Raw genomic sequence first — 18,255 nt, 5'->3', positions numbered from 1 at the left:
GCCAGTGAAGGCCACAGAGCCCCTGCGCCAGCCTTGCCTGAGGCCTGGTGAGGGAAGCAACAGGCTGCGTGGTGGGGACACGGGTGTGCAAAGGCCAACACTGGTTCATTTCTCAGTGTTTACTCTGCATCTGCTATGAGGCAGGCGCTGTGAGCACTGAAGGCAGCCCTGCCCTGTGGTGTCCACGTCCTTGTCCCTGTCCTCACAGGCAGACAGCAGCAAACCACAAGACCAAAGCTCTGGACTCAAAGATGTGTTGCTTCACGTTTTAGCAACTCTGGCATTGGGGTTGGCGACATGCCAGAGTTTAATTGTAGCATTTTCTCATTCTCAGTGGTGCTTCTTGATATCTATGGGGTCTAGAAGCACAAGGCAAGGCGTGTGGCATTTCAGGTGGTGATAAACGAGGTTGGAGACCACTAGCGGGGAGGTGCCGCTTCATGTGGGCTGGTCAGGGCCAGCTGGCGGACACTGAACAGAACAAGGAGGAAGCCAGGCTCTGCAGCGGGAGCAGGGAAGGAGGAGGGGAGGCGGGTAGTGGTGCTTAGAGCAGAGGCATGCCCCCATCTCACTTGGGTCTTATGGGGGAAAGAGCAGAGACAGAGCGACTGGTGGGGGGTGGCTAGGGCCGGCCAGGCGGGTGATGACGGACCATCAGGTTCTGGGTGTGGACTGTGCTGCGAGTTGCACCCACAGGGTTTGTTGCTAGGCTGGATGTGGTAGAGGGTGAGAACTCCAGGATTACACCCAGGCTTGGTGCCTGAGCAGCTGGACGGTTGGAGGAGCTCTGGTTGAAATGTGCACGGGGAGAGCAGGGGCTCTGGGAGGCTGTAGCCAGAGCTCTGCTTGCACAGGTTGAGTTGGCCTTGCCTCTCAGGCAGTCAAGGGGAGCTGTCAAGTGGGTGGCTGGACATCGGAGGTTGGAGTTGGAGAGAGAAGTGTGCAGGACGAAAGCTTGGTGTCTCTGGGGTGAAAGCCTGCAATCATGGGTGCCAGGAATTCTACTCGAGGTCCAAGGACTGGCACTGCCATGCTTTGAGGTTGGAGATAGAAAGGTCAGCAAAGGAGCCAAAGAAGGGGCAGCCAGGGCCAGGGTAGGAGACCCAGGGGGTCCAAGGCAGACTGAGCCAAGGCGAAACGCCAGTAGGTCTGGCCTTTGGGGATCTCCATGACCTTGATGAGAGTAGGGGGAGGTGGGGCTTCAGGGGAGCCTGGAGAGGCCGCCAGAGCCAGAGCCGCAAGCAGTGCTGTCAAGGGCTGAAGGGGCAGGGCACCAGGGAGGGTTCTTTTTGGTCTATTTTTATTTTTTTATTGCAGTAAAATATATAAAACATAAAATTCGCCATTGTAAACATTTCTAAGTTCAGTGGCATTAAGTACATTAACAATCTTGTGCAGCCATCACCACCATCCATCTCCAGTATTCTTTATCTTCCCAAACTGAATCTCTGTCCCCATTAAACAACAACTCCCCATCCCCCCCACCCCCAGCTCCTGGCAGCCACCATTCTACCTTCTGTCCCTAGATTGACTCCACTAGGGACCTCATATGAGAGGGATCATACAATATGCGTCTCTTTGTGGCAGGCTTATTTCACTTAGCATGTCTTCAAGGTTCATCCATGTTGTAGCATGTATCAGAATTTCCTTCCTGTTTAAGGCTGAATAATATTCCATTGTATGTATGTACCACATTTTGTTTATCCATCCATCCGTAGATGGACACTCGGGTTGTTTCTGTGTTGGCTATTGTGAATGCTGCTGTGAACACAAGTGTACGTTTTAAGACAGGAGTGACTGCAGTGTGCTTGTTGGATGACAGAATGATGCAGGAGGGGTCTGGGGACACAGGAGAGGGTGCAGCACCCAGAGGACAACCCCAGCACCAGGCAGGGGGCAGGGAGATGTACAGGGGAGCTAGTGACTCTCTCTGGCTGCTCTGGGCTAGGAAGGAGGGCATCAGCTGGGAGAGGTGGGGCGACATGAGGCAGAGGAATGTGGGCCAGCACTGAGGTCCACTGAGGCCTGAGGGACTGCCCAGGGGAGTGCCAGCCATGTGCCAGGCCCTCAAGGGCTCAGGCGGTTCTGCTACTCGGCTGGGGCCCTGGCTGGGGACTTGGGAAGGCCGGGTAGATGCCTGGCTGAGACCTTTGCCCGGAAGCTAACAGGCCCTTGAGCAGTGGGTGGCCTGAGGCAGCAGCCTAGTCCCAGGTTCCAGCTCCAGCCAGCCCAGCGGTCCTGACGCAGTGGGGAGGGAAAAGGCCAGTTAGGGCTCACAGTTTGAAGAACTGTGTGAGGGAGTGCCTGAATCTCTCCAGCTTTCCTCCTCGTTGACCCAGGGGGTCCAGGAATCATCTGAATCCCAGCAGCCTCTTCCCATCCCCTCCCCTGCCCCAGCTCCCCCTTAGGACCCACAGATGTCACACCTTGGTGCTGTCCAGCATGTGTGTGGGTGGGGTGCGCAGGAGAAGCACTTGACTCCAGGCCCAGGACACTGTCCTCAGCCTGATGCCCTGCCCTGGGCGCCACAGGACACTGGGGACAGAGTCCTCAGGCCTAGGTTCCCCACCCCAACCACACCCCACCCCATAGCACAGTGTTATTGTAGTGACACTATGTAATATCCATGCTCAGGGCCAGGGGTCACTGAACCAAGTGCGGAAGGGCCACCCACACGCTCCCTCCAGCAGGCAAGGCTGCCCTGAGACCCAGGTGGTGGTGTCGGCTGGCTCCCTGAGGTCTGCCCCTTACCCTAGACTGCCAGCTAAGCAGAGATAAGGCCAACGGGTTCAAAGGCCAGAGAGAGAACCAGCGGGGAGGGGCACAGGGCAGAGCTGGGAGCAACAGCCCTCCCCCACGCCCCTGAGCCTAGAGCCTGGGATCCTACAGCCACACTTCCTCCTGCCCGCAGAGCCCTTCACCAAGTGGGGGAGGAGGGGAGCAGAGGACCCAGGCTCCCGTTTGTCCATGTACGGGCTTCAGCCCAGGACCTAGGAGGGGAGGGCCCCACATCCCCACCAACTGGGACCTCAAAGGCTCGGGGGGATAGGGGGTGGGGTTGTCTAAACTGCCTGAGCCAGGGAGACCCTACTGGGAAGGGGCTAGGAGGGGAGTGAGGCAAGGGTGTCGGGGGGGGGGGCAGCTCTCAGGCGGATTGCTGGGGATGGGGTCTGTGTGAGACTGTGGGGGTATCTATGTAACTCTGCCCCAGGCCCCCGTGCTTGGGGGCAGTCCCTAGAGAGGGCTGCAGGAGGCAACACCCCAGACCCTTGGGGAGCCAGGGGGGAGCCCTGCCCGGCAGCTCTAGGGGATAGCAGGCAGGCTAGCAGATGCCCAGGCTACCCTGTCCAGGGGAAGGGGCCAGCCCTTGTCCCCCACAGGCAGCGGCTCCTCGCTGTGGGGAGGATCTCCCACTGGAATGGTTAACCTACGACGACGCCTTCAGCAGCCAATCACAGAGCCCTGCAGGAAATACCTGGGAGAGATCCTCATGCCTGGGCCGGGCGGGTCCGAGCCCAGCCCCAGTCCAGCCCCAGGCAGCCTGCGCCCACAGCCAGGCCTGGTGTGCACAGGCTCCCCAGTGCACCAAGTGCGCGGGGGCCTCAGCATGGCAGGCCTGGTCCAGCTCAAGTCGGGGCTGCTGCTGGCTATGCTGGTGGTGACCACGATGGCAGCTCAGCCTGCCCTTCTGCTGACCTTGCTGTCCTCAGGCCAGGGTGCTCTGGACCAGGTGGCACTGGGCGGCCTGTTAAATACACTGGCGGCCCGTGTGCACTGCGCAGATGGGCCGTGTGGAAAGGTAACAGCCCCACCCGACAGGTCCCCCAGCCCTGGCCCGCTCCACCCCGAGGGCCGGCAGCAAAGGGCCCTGGGCAAACTCCAGGAGGCGGGCCGAGGCCGGATGGCCGACCGCCTGAGTGCCCTGGCTCTGCCTGCAGGCCCGAACCCACCCTTCTCTGTTCCTATTCAGCCATGCCTGTGCTCCTTGGGGTAGGGGGGCTGTACTGGGGGCACACAGCTCCAAAACCAGCCCCCCCCCCCCACCCGCCCACCTGGCTGTCCCCAGGCCATCAAATTGGCAGTGGTTCCAGGAAGAAACCACCACAGGATGGGAGGACCACTGCCCGGGGCCCCTGTGTGTGTGCACTCCTGGAATTGACAGTGGGGAGGGGATGGCAAGGGGAGTGCGTGGGTGTGGGAGGGAGAAGGTGGCGATTGGTGTGTGTGGCCCCTGCAAGAAGTGGGCAGCTCCTCAGCCACAGGCGCCTGGCCCTGCCCGCCTGTCTCTGCCCACAGTGCCTGTCTGTAGATGACGCCCTGGCCTTGGGCAGGCCTGAGAAGCCAGGGCCCTCTCGGGCGTCAGTCCTGGAGCCTGGGCACATCGCCCGTCTCAGTGCTGCTGCCGCCCTCTACCTCAGCGACCCCGAGGGCACATGTGCCGACATCCGGGCCGGCCGCTGGGCCTCCCGCGCCGACCACCTCCTGGCCCTGCTTGAGGGCCCCGAGGCCCTGACCCCAGGCCTGAGCAGGCTGCTGCAGAGGATTCAGGTCCAGGCCATTGGCCGGTCCACTGCAAAGGAGGTGAGGGCCCAGGCAGGCTGGCCGGGGGAGTAGGTGAAGAGGACTCGAGGGGGATCCAAGGAGAGGGGACACCACTTAGGGGGTCAGGCCTGCCTGCGGAGGGCAGAACATTGGAAAAGCCTTCCTGGGCACCTGGGAGAGTCTGGGGACACACTGGAGAGATTGGGCTGGGCTGGGAGATCACAAATGGATACTCACCACCCAGTGGGGCAGGGGCTACAGGAGCCTTGGGACTGGGGGCTCACCAGGGACAGGGGCTGAGAAGGCTCCAGGAGCGACAGGGAGGAGCCCAGGAGGCAAGGCGGAGGTCTGGACCAATTGGGCCAGGGAGGGGAAGGGCTATGGTCCCAGGAAGGGGATCCAGGGAGGGGAGAGGCCGGCCCAGGTCTCCAGGAGCAGGAAGAGGTGGTGCTCGGAGGAGGCCGGGCCGGGGCCCTGTCGAGGCAGATCCTGGGGTCAGTGGCATCCAGGTGGCACTAGGGGTGATGGCAGAGCTGGAGGCCAGGAAGGCCACACTGTGGGCAAGGCTGAGGCCCAGCTCCTCCCCTAGGCCTGTGTGGACCTGCCTCAGCTGCTGGAGGAGGCCGCAGGGGCGGGGGCTCCCGGCAGCCCAGGCCCAGTGCTAGCCGTCCTGCTGGACCATATCAGGAGCGGATCCTGCATCCAGGCCCTGCCAACCCCCGAGTACTTTGTGGACTTTGTGTTCCGGCAGCACAGCAGCGAGAGTCCCAACATCACACTGGCTGGTGAGGCCTGGGCTGGGCCACAGAGTGGGGGCACCCTGAGCCCCCAGCCTCCATGTCCCTGAGAAGGGCAGGGCTGGAGCCCATGCAGGTTTTGTGATTCAGTTCTCCCTGCCAGAGCTGGAGGCCTTGATGCAGCACCTGGGGATAGGTGAGACCCATGAAGACGACGATGACCACAGTCATCTGGGAAAAGGGGCCAACTACCAGGGCCCTGTGCGTCTTGCCACCTCCAACAGCAGCTCCAGCACGTGGGACACAGTGAGCAACCCATGTGCCATAGTCCTAGGGAGAGGTGGGGTCCTACTGGTCTGCTCAGGTTCCAGACCCCCTGTCCTGCCACCCCCAGGTATGTCTGAGTGCCAGGGATGTGATGGCTGTGTATGGACTGTCCGAGGAGGCTGGTGTGACCCCAGAGGCCTGGGCCCAGCTGAGCCCTGCCCTGCTCCAGCAGCAACTGAGTGGGGCCTGCAGCCTTCAGCCAGAGTCCTCCACCCAGGACCAGCTCAGCCAGGTGGAGAGTGAGTGCCCACCTCCCCCGCTGTACCTGCCTGGTTGTGCCCAGGGGTGCTGGCAACATGGAGGTGGGGCTGCACAAGGAAGAGGAAGTGGCCGCTGGGCTCGGGGAGGGGTGGGGACAGCTGGGCCAGGGCTGGTGGGAGAGAGGCATCAGAGGAGAGGGGTCACAGAAATGTGGGGGGCCTGGAAGGGAAGAGGATGTAACTTTGAGGCCAGAGGGTTAGCTTGAGCAGAGGTCTGGTCGGAACCTGGCCACCTGCAGCCCTGGTGAGCTCCTGCTCACTCCTGGACCCCACTTGGACACCTTCCCCTGGGAAGCAGTGGGAAGGGCTCAGGGTGAGAGGGAAGCTCTCACCTCAGCCCCCACCACCCGCCTCCAGAGTACCTGTATGGTTCGCTGGCCACACTGATCATCTGCCTCTGCGCGATTTTCGGTCTCCTGCTTCTGACCTGTGCCTGCTGCAGCACTGCGACCCACTACGTCATCCAAACCTTCCTGAGCCTGGCCGTGGGTGCGCTCACCGGTGATGCCCTCCTGCACTTGACGCCCAAGGTTGGCCACAGCCAGGACCCTCCCTCCCCCACTAGAGACTCCCCTACACAGCCCTCCTTCAAGGCCCACCCCTCTGGGGCCCTTCTCTGCCCGATAAATCTTCTCTCCTTGTCTGGGGGGAGGAGGCCTGAGGCACGGGCCCAGTGTCCCCTGCCCCCCCAGGTGCTTGGGCTGCACTCGCACGATGGGGAGAGCCTGGACCCACAGCCCACCTGGCGCCTGGTGGCCATGCTCGGCGGCCTCTATGCCTTCTTCCTGTTCGAGAACGTCTTCAACCTCTTGCTGCCCTCACACCCGGAGGTCAGGAGCGTGCGGGCTGGACGCGGTGGGTGGACAGGGCAGAGGCATGGCGGGCCCTGAGCCATTGTCCCCGCAGGACCCGAAGGACGGGCCCTGCAGCCACGGCCACGGCGGCCACAGCCATGGCGTGTCCCTGCCGCTGGCGCCGAGTGAGCTCCGGCCACCCAAGCAGCCCCACGAGGGCTCTCGTGCTGACCTGGTGAGCCAGCCCCGCCCCGACGTCCCCACCCAACGCAGACTCCCCTCCAAAAGGACCTCTTCTTGCGCCTACATCTCCACCCCCGAGTCCAGGGCTTCTGCCCCCGGCCTCTGATGCTGATCTGGGGACCCAGCCCCGCCGCCCCCCTCCTCACCTCCCCGCCCAGGGGCTCATCCACATGGACCCCCTCCAGGTAGCGGAGGAGATCCCGGAGCTGCTGAGCCAGGAGCCCCGGAGACTGAGCTCAGGTGAGCCCTGAGCGAGGACCCGGAAGGGCCAGGAGCTAGGGATTCGCTGCCCGGCGCAGGCGCGGGCGCGGGCCGGGGGCGCGGAGGTGGGGGGCGCGGAAGTAGGGGACCAGGCCGACGCCGGCCCACGCCCGCCACGCCCGCAGGGCTAAGGCTGCTGCCCTATATGATCACGCTGGGCGACGCCGTGCACAACTTCGCCGACGGGCTGGCCGTGGGCGCCGCCTTCGCATCTTCCTGGAAGACTGGGCTGGCCACCTCGCTGGCCGTGTTCTGCCACGAGCTGCCGCACGAGCTGGGTGAGGGCGCGGGGGGGGGGGGGGGGGGGGTGGTCCGCTGGCCGGGAGGTGGGCGGGGCTACACGGGGCGGGGGCGGGGCCTGCCGGGCCCCGGTGTGCGTGGTCGGTGGGGGAGGGGCGGGACCTGCCGGGCGGGGGCAGGGCCTGTCTGTGGAAGTGGGCGGGGCCTTCCCGAGGGGCGGGGCTTCCTGGGCGGGGCCTGTCTGGGATGCTGTCGGCAGGGGAGGGGCCTGGCTGCCTGGGGTGGGTGGGGATATCGGCCTGACCCCGCCCTCCCGCCCCAGGAGACTTCGCGGCCTTGCTGCAGGCCGGACTATCGGTGCGCCGGGCGCTGCTGCTGAACTTGGCCTCGGCGCTCACGGCCTTCGTCGGCCTCTACGTGGCGCTCGCGGTCGGCGTGGACGAGAACAGCGAGGCCTGGATCCTGGCAGTAGCCACCGGCCTGTTCCTCTACGTGGCGCTCTGCGACATGGTCAGGGCGGAGGGCGGGAGGGGGCCACCCTGGGCGGGAGCCGAGCAGGCGCTCTCGGCCGGCCGCTGACCCAGTGCCCACCTCAGCTCCCGGCCATGCTGAACATGCGGGACCGGCGGCCCTGGCTCCTCTTCCTGCTGCACAACGTGGGCCTGCTGGGCGGCTGGACCGTCCTGCTGCTGCTCTCGCTGTATGAGGACAACATCACTTTCTGATAGCCCCCGCCCCATTCTCTGGCCCTGAGCTATCTCAGCCCCTTGGACCTGCCAGCCACACCCGAACATACAGGCAGGTACCTGGAGAACCCCACGCCTTTGAGAGTCTCCCTTCCCCATGCCTCGACAACCACCTTCAATAAAGACATTCTTGCCTTAGAGCCCAGCCTGCTTTCCTTGCTGGGAGAGAAGGATCTCCCACCAAGAAAGGCGGGTGAGTGGGGCGGTACCTCTTTCCCCATGGCAGTGCCTGGGGCCCTGATGAGGAGCCAGGATCACTGTGCTCAGGGACATCCAGGCAGCCAGCTCCGGTCTCCTCCTCTGTAATGTGGAGACCCTGCCTGGGGAGCGAAGTCAGAGAAATTGGCCAGGGTCTGTGGGCAGCAGGTGGGACCTGGTCTCCAATCAGGAGTCAAACTCATTTACTTATAGCAGAAAACCCAAACAACCAGCAGTGCCTACAGATGAGGGCTTATTTCTCTTATGAAAACCAGGCCTGGAGATAATCAGACCAGAGTCTGGGGCAGCCTGTGGTCAGTGGGGCCCAGGCCTCTTCTGACTCTGCTCCACTATCCTCAGCAGAGGCGTCCATCCTCAGAGTCCCCTTGCAATAGTCTTCTAGGGCTAGCACAGCCCACCACAAACCGGGTGCCTTGAAGCAACAGAAATTGATTGTCACAGTTCTGGAGGTGTCAGCAGACCATGTGCTCTTCTGAACTCTCTAGGAAAGAATCTGTTAACATGAGTCTTTGTGTGTGTGAGGAAGATCAGCCCTGAGCTAACATCCATGCTAATCCTCCTCTTTTTGCTGAGGAAGACTGGCCCTGGGCTAACATCTGTGCCCATCTCCTCCACTTTATATGGGACGCCGCCACAGCATGGCCTGATAAGCGGTGCGTCAGTGTGTGCCCAGGATCTGAACCCGGGCTGCCAGCAGTGGAGTACATGCACTTAACTGCTACGCCACAGGGCTGGCCCCTGTTACATGAGTCTTCACTGGCTTTTGGCCGCCCCAGGTGTTCCATGGCTTGTGGCAGCATAACTCCAGTCTCTGCCTCTGTCTTCACATGACCTTCTCTCTTGTGTCTGTCTCTTTTCCTCTTCTTATAAGGACACCAGTCAAATTGGATTACTGGCTCACCCTACCCTGGTATGATCTCATCTTGTTCCAAGTAAAGTCACATTCTGAGTTACTTGGGGTTAAGTCTTCAACATATCTTTTTTGGGGCCACAATTCAATCCATAACACCCTTCATGGTCCAAAATGGCTGCCAGAGTTCTAACCACGAAATGTACCCTCTAGGTAGCAGAAAAGAGGTAGGAAGAAAGAGCAAAAGGAGTAAGGGGCTCAGGGGAGCTCAGATTCAGCCTGTCACTCACCCAATACCACTGGCACAAGAGCAGGAGAGTGAAAGTCAGTCTTATGTTATGCTCCATGGGTTCACTTATGCTGGAGGGAGGTTGGTGCCACCTGCCAGGAATCAGAGGCAAACTGGGCAGTAAGGACCATGTCTGAGAGCTCCCTGGCCTGGCACAGGTAGCCAGATGCCCCAGCCTCTCCAAGAGATATTGATTCTTCAAGAACTTTCACCAACATCGGAAAAGAAGTCTGGGAATTACCACCTCCCTCCTCAACCCAGCCCAGAATACTGAACCTGCAGAAACGGCCTCCTAGTATGGGAAGAAGGTGCAGAAAACCAATGGATTCCAGCACAATGCTGCCCCAGGGGAACATCAAGAGTGTGGCCTGCACTATAGTGTCCACTAGACATGAGACCCAAGCTGCAGGGGCTGACAGAGCTGTGATGTGGGTGACATGACAGTGCCCATCTGACCTGGATGCCAAGAGTTTGTGTTCTGGCCTGGGCCCCAGCTCTGCCCCTGCTGCCTCCTCCAGCACATTCTCACAGTCTTGTCTACAGTTTTTCTAATGACTTGTAAGGGGGTTGGTGTGGCTCAGGGGTCACATACCAGCCTGGGCATCCAAGTGGCCCCTTTGTCCACCACTCAAGGGTCCAGACTCAGAGCCCTGTTGCTGACATGAGCAAGTGGGCAGATGTGGATATAACATAACCACGTTTCTATGCCATTTTCTTGGGTGTGACTATACTTTCTTACTTCTTTTATTTCTTATGATTCTGTTTCTAAGTCACAGGCCTGTCCAGGGTACCTAGAGCAAGTCCTTGCTGCCAACTTAAAAAGCAATTCACCTGTTATTTTATCTCAAAATGAGTTTATTTGAGAATAGCCAAAAGAATAGACATGCATACTACCGCAAACCATAGGCAAATCCAGAAAACAAAGAGGGGAGTGCCTTTATAGAGAAAAAGGGGGAGGAAGAGGGGCTGTTCTAAAGGAAAGTTCCCTGGGGGAAAGCAGCAGTTCAGGACGGCAACGGCTTCTCATTGGCGGGGCTGTTGCCGGCTGGGGAGAGAAATCTTCTTTCACAGTCAAGTAGTTGTACTTCCTGTGGGAGATGCAGGCTCCTCTCTTCCTGTTTGGTGTGATTGACGATGTGTGATGGGGGTGAGAGCTCCCCCTACAGGCCTTCTCCCGTCAAATTTAGTTAACGTTCTTTTTATTAATTTCCACGGTTTGTGTCCCAGGCCTGTCCAGGGTACGTAGGGCGAGTCCCTGCCAAGTGAGGAGCGGTCCGCTTTGCTGTGCGTGGTCCTGCCTCCAGGGTCCTCAAGGTGGACAACGGTGCCAGGCCTGGAGGGGGGAGCAGTGAGCAAGACCGGCGGAAACCGCTGCCCTGGGGAGAGGGGCTCCGGTCCTCGCAGAGGCGAGGACCAGCAAACACGTGGCCGCCGGGGACGTGCTCAGCGCGCGACTTTGGTGGCGGGGGTCGCTCTGCGGAGGAACACTGAGCAGAGATGGACACGTCGTCTCTCCAGGAAGCTTCCCCAGCTCTTGCCGCGGGCGTCACTTGGCGCGTGGTCGTGTCTCTTCCCTCCCGGCCCCCCGCTGGCTCGCCCGGCTCACGGGCGCCAGCACCTGCCACGGCGCCTCGAACACGGGGCCCCCATCCTGCGTTAGGCAGGGGACTCACCCCGGGGTCCTGGGGCGGGGAGGGGCCCCTGGCCCAGCCGGCCCTGAGCCGCCGACCGTCTGCTCGGCGTCCAGCCCGCCGCTGCGTTCCCCCGGCAGCGGGACCGCTGGGTTTCGAGCGAGCTCGGGAACCGGGCCTCTGGATGCGGAGCGGGGAGCGGAGCCGCGGCGTCGCCTCGCCCGGCCAGCAGGGGCCGCTGGCGCCCCGCAGGCGCTGCGCCGCGGCGGCGCTGCGCAGGCGCAGGAGCCCGGAACCTTGGCGCTCAGCTTCCGGGCCCGGCCGGGCCGTGTTCGCCGCGGTCTCGGTCCCCCGCGAGCCGGCTGCAGCTGCTAGGTGGGGGCGGGCGGCGCGTGGCCAGGGGGCGGCGGGACGGGGTCGTGCCGGCGGCCGCGCTCATCTTGTCCTTCCGGCCCCGCGCAGCCCGGGCTCGGCGCCATGTACGCCGTGTACAAGCAGGCGCATCCGCCCACCGGCCTCGAGTTCTCCATGTACTGCAACTTCTTCAACAACAGCGAGCGCAACCTCGTGGTGGCCGGGACCTCGCAGCTCTACGTGTACCGCCTCAACCGCGACGCCGAGGTAGGCCTCCGCCCCGGCCCCGCCGCCAGGTCTAGGCGCAGAGGCGCGGCCCCCGCGCTCGGCGGGGCGCCCGGAGCCCGCGCTGCTCGCCGCCGCGGTGTCCCGCCTCTCCCCGCTCCCGGTGGGCACGGCCCCCGCCCCGGTGCCTCGCAGGTGCTCGTTTGTTTTCCCCGCAAATTACATGGACACCTCCGTGTGCTAGGTAGTGGGAATACAGTGGCGAACAAAACCTGCAGAAACGTGGGGCGGGAGAACGTCCACTAAAGAAACACACTCCTGTAAACACACTTGTAGATTGCACCAGGTGCCGCTGAGGAAATGGAGGAGGGAATGAAGGAGGCGGTGTGTTTCCAGCTGGCTGATCAGGAGAGCCTCCGGAGGCCGAGTTGGCGTTTGACAGGGGAAGAACATTCCTGGCAAAAGGAACAAGGCTGGGTCTAATGTGGGGACAGACTATTGGCAGGAGTTTTAGTAAAGTGTGATGAACCCATCAACAGAGGAAAAGCAGGGGTGCTTTGGCCGTTGGAGGGGTGGGAGTTGGTCCAGGAAGGCTTCTTGCAAGAGGCGGCTTTTTATTTGTTCCTAAAGGGGAAGTAAGATTTAGCCAGGCACAGGATGGGGGAGTGGAGGGTGTTCCAGGCAGAAGGAACAGCGTGTGCACAGGCCAGAAGCTTTGAGGGCAGGGAGGGCATGCAAACTTGGACTGAGGTGTAGAGTGAAAGTGGGGTGGGGGGAAGGATTATTGTCCACAGAGCAGGGAGGAGTCACAGAAGAGTTTGGAGTAGGGGCTGATGCAGCAGGCAGATGGGGTTGGAGGGGCAACCAGAAGGAGGCCAACGTTCCTGGGTACCCACCACAGGACACATGTGTTTGTTTTTGCGTTAAATGTGTGTACTACTGTACTAATACGTACATGATAAAATCAGCAAAATAGAAAAGGTGGAATATCATAGTGAGAGCTGGGGCTAAATACGTGTCATTAAAAAAAATCTTCGTTTAAGCTTTCGCGGTACAGCAGTTTGGAGGTCAGTACTTGGCTTTTGTCAAAATTTCATTCGAAACTGAAAAGGAGATCTTGCAAACACATACCAACAGCCCCACGTTGAATGAGAGCATCTTTGATGTATTTCCTGAACCTGAGGCTGGTTTTTTAGTCCCATCTTCCTATAAAGTTTCCTCTTCCCTGATGCCAGGCAACTTTTAGAGACAAATTGGAAGTTTTTACATTAGGTTTTTTACAAATGAGGTCACAGCCCATTGGAATTCCCTCATTTGTCTTTTCAGCAGAAATGTCTTGGGAGATGTTGGTGAGCACTACAGTCAGACTTGCCCTCGTGGCACTCATGTTCTCGTGGGTGACAGACCACGTGGCCAGTAAAATCATGTACTAGAGGTGAAAGTGCTGTGGAAACCAGCAGAGCAGGAGGAGCAGTGGGGGGCCAGGTGCAGTATTTCACCTTGGGAAGGTGAGATTTGAGCAGGTGAGGAGGAAATTATGGAGAGCCTTGTGGGTGTCGGGCAAAGAGGTTCCAGGCAGAGCGAAGGTCCTAAGGCAGGAGAGGCTGGTGTTCAAGGACAAGCTAAGACGTCATGAGGGAGAGAAGAGTGAGGAGGTGAGAGAGCAGAAGGTCAGAGAGGTAAAAGGGTGGGGGTCGGGCATCAGCATGTCACCCTTTTGGGCCATTGTAGGAACTGAGTGCTTACTCTGAGGCAAATGGGAGTTAAGGTTTTGGCAGAGGAGTGACCTGACCTGACCTGTGTTTTACCAGGGTCACTCTGGCTGCTGTGTTGAAAAGAGACTGTAGGGGGCAGTGTGGGCAGGGAGGCCAATCAGGAGCAGGAGGCAGTGGAGATGGTGGAAAGCAGTCAGTTTCCGGGGAGAGAGGGTGAGGAGCTGATGGCAATACCAAGGTTTTGCCAGGGTCTGAGTTTTGGTCTGAGCACCTGGAGGGGTGGAGTTGCTGTTAGCTTACACAGAGAAGGCTGTGGATGGAATGAGGGATAGGGAGAGGGGATCAGGAGCTCATTTTTGGACGTTGTATTAGTTAATTGTTGCCGCATAACAAGTTACCTGAAAATGTAGAAGCTTAAAACAACAGACAATATCGCACAGTTTCTGAGGATTGGAAAGCCGGGAGTGGCTTAGCTGGGTGGCTCCTGCTCAGGATCTCGCTTGAGGTTGCAGCCATCCTCTGAAGGCTCCACTGGGGTTGGAGTTTCTGCTTCCAGCTCCCTCCCACGGCTGTTGGAAGGAGGCCTCAGTTCCTCAGCACATGGGCCTCTCCACAGGGCAGCCTCCCCCAGAATGAGGGCTTAGAGACAGACCCACCAGGACAGAAGCCACAGTGTCCTTTGTAACCTCATCTAGAGGTGACACACTGTCACTTCTGCCATCCTGGTTGTGTTGGCAGCCCTGGCCCAGTGAGAGGGGCTGACTTCTGGGAGATGGGAGTTATGGGGGCCCTTGTGGACATTGGCTGCTACAGACAGGTTGAGGTGCTGATTCCACAGCCAGTGGCCATGTTGAGGAGGAGCTGGGAGCAAGAGTGTGGAGTTGAGAAGTGGGATCTTCAGCCTGTGGGTGGTGTGGAGACTCTGAAGCTGGTTGGATCACCCAGAAGACAGCCACCTGGGCTCTGGGGCACCCCAACATTGACGGTTGAGGAGAAGAGAAGAGGCCATTGAGGAGTCGGAGGAGGTGTGGCCAGGGAGGTGGGAGGAAGGGTGGAGTGTGTCCTGGTAGCTGAGGGAAGGCAGCATATCGGGGAAGGACCTGACATGGGGTCCCACGGGGACCCCTTGACGGGGGTCTCAGGTGAGGCCTGAGACCTGGAGGGCCCTGGTGACTCTTGACAAGGCGATCTGTGGCAGGTGGGGATCTGGGCCTGTAGGGTTAAAGAGCCCAGTGGGGTGGGCCAGCCCTGTGGCTTAGCCATTAACTGCACGCGCTCCGCTACTGGCGGCACGGGTTCGGATCCCGGGCGCGCACCAACGCACCGCTTATCAGGCCACGCTGAGGTGGCGTCCCACATGCAGCAACTAGAAGGATGTGCAACTATGACATACAACTATCTACTGGGGCTTTGGGGAGAAAAAGGGAAAAAAAAACGAGGAGGATTGGCAATAGATGTTAGCTCAGGGCCAGTCTTCCTCATCAAAAAGAGGAGGATTGGCATGGATGTTAGCTCAGGGCTGATCTTCCTCACCAAAAAAAAAGAGCCCAGTGGAGGAGGAGAATTAGTAACATTGATAGCTCTGGAGGAGGTTTGTGCAAAGGGAAGCAAAGAAATGGCAGGAAAAGAGGTTTTTTTAAAAATGAGTGAGACAGCAGGATGTTTGTGCACCAAAGGGAATGAGCCCCTGGAGCAGGGCGTGCCAGCCACAGCCCACTCCTGCCCCCTGAGATCTAAGGAAGCTTTTTACATCTTTAAAGAGTTGTAAAAAATTCCAAAGAAGGATTCTCAACAGACCAGATGCAGCTGCAAAGTGTAAGTCAGATGTTTGCTCTTTGGCCTCTTCCAGGAAAGTTTGCCAACTCTGCACCAGGGAGTCAAGTGTGCTGCCGCAGGAGATTGAGATGATGGAGGGAGAGGTGGGGAGGGGTCCCTGAGTGGGTGAGAGCGTTTGGGCTCAGTCCAGTCACTGCTGTGGGACAAGCTGCCTGGGAGCTTCAAGCAGCAGTCATTGCCATGGTCACGCACATCTGTGAGTTGGTGGAGTTTGGACAGGGCACAGCAGGGGCTGTGGGGATGCCTGGCCTCTGCTCTGTGAGGCTGGGCCCCAACTGGGTGCCTTGAGAGCTGGAGGCCAGTGGAGCATGTCTCTCTGCCCCTCTCCTCATGTGGCTAGCTTGGTTTTTCTGGCAGCATGGTGGCCTCGAGGTAGTTGGGCTCCTTACTTGGAGCTCAGGAGACTAAGGGGGAAGCTGCCAGTCATCATAAAGGCCAGACCCTAGGGGCATGGTGTCACTTCTGCCTCAGCCTGACCTTCAGAGCAGCCCTCAGCCCAGATTCGGGAGGGGAGTGATGGCCCTGTCCTGAGGCTGTCTTGCATCTGCCCCAGGGAGTCTAGTGCAGGTGCAGACGGCTGCAGTAGTGAACAGCTCACCCTGGAGGCAGGAGGGAAGCAGAGCTCGTGGGAGCAGATGGCGCGGATGGGCAGCGTGGCTGGTACCTCCATCCTCTGGGTGAGGCGGGAAGCAAGGGCAGCTGAGCGAGAGGAGGGGCGTGCTGCTGTGCCAAGAGCGGAGAAGCTATGTGTGGGAGGTGGGCAAGGGCATGGCTTGGGGCAGCCATGGTGTGACAGCCAGGCAGCAAGAAAGGCCCCTGTGGCCTTTGGGAGGAAAAAATGTACAGCACTTTATTGAAATTAATTAAAGTTCCAAGTAAATAGAAAATATAGCATGGCTATGAATGGGAAGTCTCACTATTATAGAGATGTCAACCCTCCCTAAATTAACTCATAAATTCATTGTCCTTCCTCTCAAAGTTGCAATAAGGTTTCTCGTTAGATTTAATAATCTGATTCTCAAATGTACATGGCAGAGCCAATAATCAAGAATATCCAAGATAAGTTTAAAGATGAACAAGATGGGGCAACTTGCCCTACAGGATTATCAAGAATTATATGTGTGTTTTGAAGCTGCATTATTGGGTACATACAAGACAAATTTAGAATATTTTACTTTTTTTGTGTGTGTGTGAGGAAGATCAGCCCTGAGCTAACATCCGTGCTAATCCTCCTCTTTTTGCTGAGGGAGACCGGCTCTGAGCTAACATCTATTGCCAATCCTCCTCCTTTTTTCCCCTAAAGCCCCAGTAGTTAGTTGTATGTCATAGTCGCACATCCTTCTAGTTGCTGTATGTGGGACGTGGCCTCAGCATGGCCGGAGAAGCGGTGCATCGGTGTGTGCCCGGGATGCGAACCCGGGCCGCCAGTAGCAGAGCGCGGGCACTCAACTGCAAAGCCACGGGGCCGGCCCCAAGAATAATGTTTTACTTTTGAACTGACGTTTTTGTTATAAAATGTCCCTTTTTATCTCTGATACTTTTTCCTTAAGATCTGCATTGTCCAGTAGTAATGTGTTACCTCAGCTTCCTTTTTTTTTTTTTTAAGTCCTTGCATGCAATGTCTTTTTAAAATCTGTGTCCTTCTGTTCACAGCGACTCAGTACAAATGGCGGGGTGTTGTCGCCCGACAGTGGGTCGTGTCCTCGGGGCAATGGGTTTGTTTACGTGGGATGTAGTTTCTCACATATCGGGTTGAACCACCGTCTTGCTCTGTGACTTTCTGTTGTTCCTTTATTCTTCCTTTTTCTTCCTTTACAGTGTTTCGGATTAGTCAGGTATTTCATTTCATTTTGTCTTCTCTATTGGTTTTTAGTTGCATCTCTATTATTTTCTAATTAGTTTCATTAGAGATTACCACGGGCCTCCCTGTTTTATCACAGTCTGGCTCAAATGAGTTCTTTTGCCCCAAATGACGCAAAATCCTTGTGACACTTCAGCCCTGTTTACCCCCTACTCTTTATTCTGCTGTCACGTGTTTTACTTCTGCATATGTTATATGCCTGCAAAACATTATTGTTGTTGTTTTGAGCATTTCAGCTTTACATAATTTCAGACTCAAAGAGGAGTTGCAAGAATAGCACAAAGATTCCCTGTGTCCCTTCACCCAGAGCCCCGAATGTGAACATTTTGCCGTTTCTCTGTCTTTCTTTCCTGAACCTGGAGAGTAAGTTACAGACAGGAGATCCCTTGGCTCCTAGAGGTGAGCGTGGCGTGTGCATCCCGACCACATGACAGTCTCCTGTAGAACCACAGAGCAATGATCTGAATCAGGACAGTGACACTGATCTAGGTCCAGGCCGGTGAGACCTGGCCAGTTTGTCCTAATGATATCCTTTGTAGCAAAAGAGGCACCTTGATGTCCCTTTGTGCAATCCCGGGGGTGCTGGCTTGGATGGCTTGGTTAGGGTGGGTAGGCCAGGTTTCCCGCTGTAACGTTATGATTGTTCCTTTGGTGACTAATAAGTATCTTGTGGGGACTAATTTGGAGGCTGTGTAAACACTGTCTTACTCCTCAAACTTTCCATCTTCTAGTTCCAGCATCCGTTGTGTCAGAATCAGAGATGCTGATGATGGCGGCTCCTGGGCTTTTTCTGATCCCGCCGTTCCTTCTGTGTCTAGTGGCGGACTTTTCACCGTAAGGAAGAGTTTTCCTCCCTCATTTATTTATTCGTTTATTTCCATCGTCACAGGCTCATGGATCCTTAGTTTATTTGGGAGGTTATAATCGTTTTTTGTCACTGGGTTTTCAGCCTGAAGAACTTCCTTTAGTAATTCTTGTAGAGTGTTTCTCCTGGCCGTGAATTTGCTCCGCTTTTCTTTGAGCACGTCTTTGTTTCAACTTCCTTTCTGAGGGATGTCTTCACCAGGTTTAGAGTTCTGGGTTGACTTTTTACTCTTTCAGCTCCTTAAAGGTGTTATTCTGCTG

At 58.0% G+C, this 18,255-nt stretch overlaps 2 protein-coding genes across 4 annotated transcripts in view; both read left to right on the top strand.

The window, feature by feature from the left end:
* The first annotated feature begins 3,354 nt into the window (after window positions 1–3,354).
* SLC39A4 (solute carrier family 39 member 4) lies at window positions 3,355–8,290 on the top strand. Its single transcript, XM_058565209.1, has 12 exons — window positions 3,355–3,799; window positions 4,297–4,581; window positions 5,132–5,327; window positions 5,443–5,585; window positions 5,674–5,845; window positions 6,224–6,396; window positions 6,559–6,696; window positions 6,773–6,895; window positions 7,089–7,143; window positions 7,290–7,442; window positions 7,727–7,914; window positions 8,001–8,290. The coding sequence occupies exons 1-12, from the start codon at window positions 3,419–3,421 to the stop codon at window positions 8,127–8,129; spliced, it is 2,136 nt and encodes a 711-aa protein (XP_058421192.1). The 5' UTR covers window positions 3,355–3,418; the 3' UTR covers window positions 8,130–8,290.
* A 3,154-nt stretch (window positions 8,291–11,444) lies between these two features.
* Window positions 11,445–18,255, top strand: part of CPSF1 (cleavage and polyadenylation specific factor 1) — a 17,172-nt gene continuing 10,361 nt past the window's right edge. For all 3 annotated transcript variants that reach the window (XM_058565177.1, XM_058565176.1, XM_058565175.1), the window contains exons 1-2: window positions 11,445–11,514; window positions 11,602–11,760. In XM_058565177.1, the coding sequence (XP_058421160.1) occupies window positions 11,617–11,760 (144 nt within the window). In that variant the 5' untranslated portion in view covers window positions 11,445–11,514; window positions 11,602–11,616. The remainder of the gene's footprint in view (window positions 11,515–11,601; window positions 11,761–18,255) is intronic.

This window comes from Diceros bicornis, chromosome 21 (assembly GCF_020826845.1).
Source record: "Diceros bicornis minor isolate mBicDic1 chromosome 21, mDicBic1.mat.cur, whole genome shotgun sequence".
NCBI lineage: Eukaryota > Metazoa > Chordata > Mammalia > Perissodactyla > Rhinocerotidae > Diceros > Diceros bicornis.
This window is presented reverse-complemented; position numbering and strand designations above follow the sequence as displayed.

Coding starts and splice junctions, on each gene's coding strand:
- SLC39A4 (XM_058565209.1), top strand. CDS start 3,419: ATGGTTAACCTACGACGACGCCTTCAGCAGCCAATCACAGAGCCCTGC. Junction 4,582..5,131: donor GCCGGTCCACTGCAAAGGAG/GTGAGGGCCCAG, acceptor CTCCTCCCCTAG/GCCTGTGTGGACCTGCCTCA. Junction 5,586..5,673: donor GCTCCAGCACGTGGGACACA/GTGAGCAACCCA, acceptor TGCCACCCCCAG/GTATGTCTGAGTGCCAGGGA.